Source organism: Microchirus variegatus (genome assembly GCF_963457635.1).
Source record: "Microchirus variegatus genome assembly, chromosome: 20".
Taxonomy (NCBI): domain Eukaryota; kingdom Metazoa; phylum Chordata; class Actinopteri; order Pleuronectiformes; family Soleidae; genus Microchirus; species Microchirus variegatus.
Window position 1 is genome coordinate 1,845,118 of NC_139821.1, and position 7,266 is coordinate 1,852,383.

The 7,266-nt window shown below is 44.2% G+C and overlaps 1 protein-coding gene across 1 annotated transcript; it reads right to left on the reverse strand.

The window, feature by feature from the left end:
- Window positions 1–966: 966 nt before the first annotated feature.
- Window positions 967–4,491, reverse strand: ndp (norrin cystine knot growth factor NDP; the record flags this gene model as incomplete). The annotated part of the gene is made up of 2 exons (XM_083907253.1): window positions 967–1,191; window positions 4,285–4,491. The coding sequence occupies 2 exons, from the start codon at window positions 4,489–4,491 to the stop codon at window positions 967–969; spliced, it is 432 nt and encodes a 143-aa protein (XP_083763379.1).
- Window positions 4,492–7,266: the final 2,775 nt, after the last annotated feature.

The following is a 7,266-nucleotide window of genomic DNA, read 5'->3' on the forward strand; positions in this document are numbered from 1 at the left end:
TTGTGTCATGTCATTTCATGTCGTCATTTCCTGTCGTGTCATGTCATTTCATGTCATTTCCTGTCATGTCATATCAAATCATGTCATTTCATGTCGTCATTTCATGTCGTCATTTCCTGTCCTGTCATGTCATTTCATGTCGTCATTTCCTGTCGTGTCATGTCATTTCCTGTTGTGTCATGTCATTTCATGTCGTCATTTCCTGTCGTGTCATGTCATTTCATGTCATGTCATATCAAATCATGTCATTTCATGTCGTCATTTCATGTCGTCATTTCCTGTCGTCATTTCCTGTTGTGTCATGTCATTTCATGTCGTCATTTCCTGTCGTGTCATGTCATTTCCTGTCATTTCCTGTCATGTCATATCAAATCATGTCATTTCATGTCGTCATTTCCTGTCGTGTCATGTCATTTCATGTCGTCATTTCCTGTCGTGTCATGTCATTTCCTGTCATGTCATGTCATGTCATGTCATGTCATGTCATGTCATTTCCTGTTGTAATTTCCTGTCGTGTCATGTCATTTCATGTCGTCATTTCCTGTCGTCATTTCCTGTCGTGTCATGTCATTTCCTGTCGTGTCATGTCATTTCCTGTCGTGTCATGTCATTTCCTGTTGTCATTTCCTGTCATATGTTACTTCTTTCTGCTGCTGTTGTTTCTGATGAAGCTGAAGATGAAGAATGACACTGATTGGACCATCTTTGAGCGCTTCTGTGAGCGTCCCTGTGGTGAGGTCATCAGTGAGGTCATCAGTGAGGTCATCAGTGAGGTCATCAGTGAGGGGGCGGTGCCACAGGTCCAAACCGCCCCTCCCAACAGAACCTCTGGTCCTCTGGGACGAGTTCCTGACCCGATAATCAACGGAAAACTCCCTGGATTGTTTTACATCGACGTGTTCGAGGCCAAGAAAAGTGTCTGGAGTGTTGTGGGCGTGGGCAGGGGGCGGAGCCTACGGCGCTGCCTCAGCTGCACTCCTCACAGTTGCAGGCGAGGATGTACCTGTAGGTGGCGGTGATGCGCGTCCCGCCGCTGCAGCGCAGTCTGACGGCCTTCAGTTTAGACGTGTGAGGACGACAACACGAACACGTGCTTTTAAACGGCTGCTTGAGCACCGAGCTGAAGGAGATGAGAGGGTCAGAGCGAGTGGTGTGGCTGCAGTGACCTTCACAACGGGCCAGGAGAACCATCTGTAACACAACAACAACACAACACAGGGTCAGAGCGAGAGGTGTGGCTGCAGTGACCTTCACAACGAGCCAGGAGAACCATCTGTAACACAACAACAACACAACACAGGGGTCAGAGCGAGAGGTGTGGCTGCAGTGACCTTCACAACGAGCCAGGAGAACCATCTGTAACACAACAACAACACAACACAGGGTCAGAGCGAGAGGTGTGGCTGCAGTGACCTTCACAACGGGCCAGGAGAACCATCTGTAACACAACAACAACACAACACAACACAGGGTCAGAGCGAGAGGTGTGGCTGCAGTGACCTTCACAATGGGCCAGGAGAACCATCTGTAACACAACAACAACACAACACAGGGTCAGAGCGAGAGGTGTGGCTGCAGTGACCTTCACAACGGGCCAGGAGAACCATCTGTAACACAACAACAACACAACACAACACAGGGTCAGAGCGAGAGGTGTGGCTGCAGTGACCTTCACAACGAGCCAGGAGAACCATCTGTAACACAACAACAACACAACACAGGGTCAGAGCGAGAGGTGTGGCTGCAGTGACCTTCACAATGGGCCAGGAGAACCATCTGTAACACAACAACAACACAACACAGGGTCAGAGCGAGAGGTGTGGCTGCAGTGACCTTCACAACGAGCCAGGAGAACCATCTGTAACACAACAACAACACAACACAGGGTCAGAGTGAGTGGTGTGGCTGCAGTGACCTTCACAACGAGCCAGGAGAACCATCTGTAACACAACAACAACACAACACAGGGTCAGAGCGAGAGGTGTGGCTGCAGTGACCTTCACAACGGGCCAGGAGAACCATCTGTAACACAACAACAACACAACAACAACACAACACAGGGTCAGAGCGAGAGGTGTGGCTGCAGTGACCTTCACAACGAGCCAGGAGAACCATCTGTAACACAACAACAACACAACCATCTGTAACACAACACAACACAGCACAACCATCTGTAACACAACAGAACCATCTGTAACACAACACAACAGAACCATCTGTAACACAACACAACACAACTATCTGTAACACAACAGAACCATCGGTAACACAACAGAACCATCTGTAACACAACACAACCATCTGTAACACAACAGAACCATCTGTAACACAACACAACACAACCATCTGTAACACAACACAACCATCTGTAACACAACAGAACCATCTGTAACACAACACAACACAACACAACACAACAGAACCATCTGTAACACAACACAACACAACAGAACCATCTGTAACACAACACAACACAACCATCTGTAACACAGGATAACACAACACAACCATCTGTAACACAACACAACACAACCATCTGTAACACAACACAACACAACCATCTGTAACACAACACAACTAAACACAAAATAACCATCTGTAACACAACACAACACCACACAACCATCTGTAACACAACACAACCATCCGTAACACAACACAACCATCCGTAAGACAACACAACCATCTGTAACACAACACATCCATCTGTAACACAACACAACCATCCGTAACACAACACAACACAACACAACCACCTGTAACACAACAGAAGCATCTGTAACACAACACAACCATCTGTAACACAAAACAACACAACAGAACCTTCTGTAACACAACACAACACAACCATTTGTAACATCTGTTATACAATGTCACGTCATTTCATGTCCCGTCATATAAAGTCGTACCATATTGTGTTGTTTTGTTGCACGTTGATATAAAGTTGTGTCACGTTGTGTTGTCATGTTGTGTGTGTGTTGTCATTTGATGATGTCATAAATCTGTGATGTCATGAGTCCAGTTCTGTCCGTTTAAATGTGTCATAGAGATAAATTATCTTTGATCTAGAGCCACACACACACGCAGGCACACGCACACACACAGACACACACATTCCTGTCACCTCCCTAAACAGACTCCTGTGTCACAGCTGCTGTGTGTCGCCACCACAGACTCACTGTGACCAAAGCCTGTCTGTGACCGTGACACACACACACACACACACACACACAGACACACACACACACACACACACACACACACACGTGTTGTCGCCACTTTAAGTCCATTTGTCTTTGTCCAGGCTGAGGATTAACGTCTGTCACCACCTCCTCAACCACAACTCAGACACAAAAGAACTGAGAGTGACACTATTGTGTGTGTGTGTGTGTGTGTGTTCTTGTACTTGTGGCATACTGAGGACCAGTGAGGGTTTTTAACCAATAAATGGGAGGTCATTTTTACGGAGTGAGGACATTTTGGCCAGTCCTCACTTTGTATTCATTGAAATCACTTCCTTAGGTTGCTATAACATGCTATACTCAAATTTGTCAAAAAAAAAATAATTACATTTTGGATGACATAGTATAGTATGACTCTTTCTCAAATTTTGGACCAAAATTTTTTTTTCAAAAAAGTTTTTCACATTTTCTTTAAAAAAAAAAATTCACTTTTTTTTTTCAAAAAAATTGTCACTTTTTTTTAAAAATGTTTTTGTCAAAAAAGATTTTCTAAAAAATGTTTAATTTTTTTTTCACATTTTTGACAAAAACAATTTGGGTCAAATTTTGTACAAACATTTTTGGGTCAGATATTTTTTTTCAAATTTTGGTCGGCATTGTATAGTATGACGTTTTTGTAAAGTTTTGGACCAAAAAATAAAAAAAAAATAAAGAATCGAAAAAGTTTGCTAACATGCTATACTCAATTTTTCTCAAGAATTTTTTTTAATTTTGGATGACATAGTTTAGTATGACTTTTTTTTTCAAATTTTGGACGACATAATGCATTATTATTATTATATAGTACAGTATGACGTTTATGTCAAATTTTGGACCAAAAAAAAAAAGTTTTCCAGCCCTTCTTGCTCTGGGGCGCTACCTACAGACATTTTATGGTACTGCAACCAGTAGTTCTTTGTCATTCATGAAGTAAATATTTGTAATTGTGTTGATTTATGAAGTGGAAAATGCTGGTCCTCACTTTGTCAGCAAGCCGGTCCTCAGTATGCAGCAAGTACAAGAATGTGTGTGTGTGTGTGTGTGTGTGTGTGTGTGATCTCACCTTGGAGTTACACTTATATATGGGGTGAGTGATGGTCTCCACAAAATGGTGCCTCATGCATCTCTGCGGGTCGGAGTCTCCCAGGTGGGCGTGTCCTTTGTCGCTGACCTTGTTGCTGCCGGCCGACTGCACCACGCCCAGCAGGGGGCAGCACATCAGCACCAGCAGCAGACCTGAGGGGGGGCCCGCGCAGGTGGGCGGCTTCATGACGGGGCCACCCCGACGACTCTGAGGGTTCCCGAGGGGTTTGCGTTTCAGGACCTCTGTCTTTGTTTACGTCTTTGTTTACGTCTTTGTCTCAGGCTAGCACAGCGGCGGCTGCAGGTCGGCGAGCTGCGAGGACGCGGAGAGTCGTAGAGTCGTTACGTGAAGTCGCTCCATCACCCGACGTCTGGATCCACGTCAGTCTGAAAGAAGACGACAAACAACGCAGATGAACACAGATATCGCAAATGTTTCAGCAAACATTTACAAACACTGTAGCGATACGGGATAATGTTGATATTGACAGTGGATTTTTGTTGTAATTAAGCCTCCAACCACTAGTGGGCAGCAACCTTCAGACCATTTGACTTTCACTTATCGTCACTCGTTTATTCTGTAAATGTTTTGCCGATCGCAAATCGGTTATTGACAAACTGGTGGCCGTCTGTTTGGATAAAAAGATACATATCGTTAGCCTAATAGCATAGTTGCCGAAGTCATATTTGAAGGTTTTTTCGGAAAACGAGAAAAATCAAATTTTTTAGCAAGCACAGTTAGGCAGATATCACAATAACCAGAAAAATTGTGATTTTTGTTGTGAAAAATTACTTACGCAATTTTGCTATCAGGCTAACAATATCCATTTGCACTAGCATTTTTCCGAACTTTATGTACGTGAGTAGCAACCGGCACCTGTGGTTATTTAACATGGGACACGTTTTTCCACGTGCACGTGCACATGCATTATAAGAAAAATTACTTACGCAATTTTGCTATCAGGCTAACGATATCCATTTGCGCTAGCATTTTTCCGAACTTTATGTACGTGAGTAGCAACCGGCACCTGTGGTTATTTAACATGGGCCACGTTTTTCCACGTGCACGTGCACACACATTATAAGACGTCCATGCACGTGCACACGGGGGAAAAAAAGTGTCCCTTATATACGACTTATGTGTTAAATAACCACAGGGGGGCGCCAGAAATCCAGCTCATCAAGACTCTGCATGAATACAGACCATAATACCAACTCTTCTTCTTCTTCTGATTTTATTTGGTCGTAACGACTAACAAAGACTAATTGGACGTAGATGAAATGACCTTTGCCGCTGAGTGTACTTCCTGTTGCCAGTAGGTGGCACAAAGAGCGGCTACGACAATCACAATATAGACTAGCGCTAGTTTAACGCACGTTAACGCGAAAAAGAGGCCTGTGGCGTCGTGTTAACGTGCCGCGACACCAGAGTCCAGGCACCGTTTACCAGTTAGCCCTGTTAGCTCGTTTAGCGCCGTGAGCTAACAAATAACCAGCGTACCTGTGTTACCGCGTACGTGTGCGTATCTGTTTTTAAAGTTTAGCGTTACTTCAGAGACTCGTTTTAACAATCGGGGAGTCGCGTAAACATGACGTCGCGGCACCTTTTTCCCCGCTCAGTCGTCATGGAAACGCTCGGTGCGTTAGCGTTGACATCGTTAGCGCGCCCGGCGCTAATTTAGCCTGATTTTTGACGACAGTTTTACAGTAAAAAATTAAAATAATAATAAATCCCTGCAAAACAGGGAAATGTAGCAGACGTAAAAAAAGTAAGTAAAAGACGCCAGAACTATAAATTACAAGTACAGAAACTAAAGTATTTGTTATTATATTTACTAAAAACTTCATTGATATTTTTGGCCAACTTTTTCGCAATAAAACCCCCTGATGTGTGTGTGTGTGTGTGTGTGTGTGTGTGTGTGCAGACCTGGCTGCCCACTGTGTCTCCTGTATTTCATGGCTTTCCTCGCGCGCGCACACACACACACACACACACACACACACACACACACACACACACACACACACACACACACACACACACACACACACACACACACACACACACACACACACACACACACACACACACACACACACACACACACACACACACACACACACACAGCAGGAGAAACTTAAGCGCTGCACAAACAGCCTGCAGCCACAGTCTCTCTCTCCACAGGAATGACTTTTTCATTAACACAAATCACTCCAACAACAAGCCGTCATGGCTGCAGCTCTCTCTCTCTCTCGCTCTCTCTCGCTCTCTCTCTCTCTCTTAGTCATGTCGTTTATTTATTCTTCTTCTTCTTCTTTTTTTTTTTCCTGCCTCATGCTTTTTATTGTCCTCCTGATAATAGAGTTCGTGTTACGAGGCAGATTCGGTGCTGGCTCACACAGGTTTGCTTACTGGGAATGTGTTGTGAATTAGACAGAGGTGTGTGTGTGTGTGTGTGTGTGTGTGTGTGTGTGTGGGGTCGCAGGGCGTGAGATGATGGAGTCTTAAAAGTAAAGTTCAGCGTTTGGTTGTTCTTGGAGCGTTTTGTTGTGAGTGAAAACAGAAGAGAGTCCAGGGAAAACTTTAAAGGTTTAAGTCAATTAACAAACGCCGAAGTTAATAAAACTCCACGTCAGTTTAAGTCGGAGATCGGAGTCTTTATCTGACTGTTATAACAGGAAACTGGAAGTTTGTAAACCACTCACTCTCCCACACCAAAGCCCATAGAGAAAATCACTGAGTTTAGCTCACGGTGGACACAGGAGCTGCTGGTCTACTGCTGCCTCGTGTGGACACTTTGTGTCACTACAGTACATCCAAATGAAAGATTTTAAAAGCCGAATTTTACAAAATAAGTCATTGTAAGTTAGTGATGGAGGCAGCAGTGGATCAACAACTCCTGTGAACTCCTGTGTCTCTGTGATGTTAAAATCACTGGTTTTCTCTATGGGGTTTGGTGCA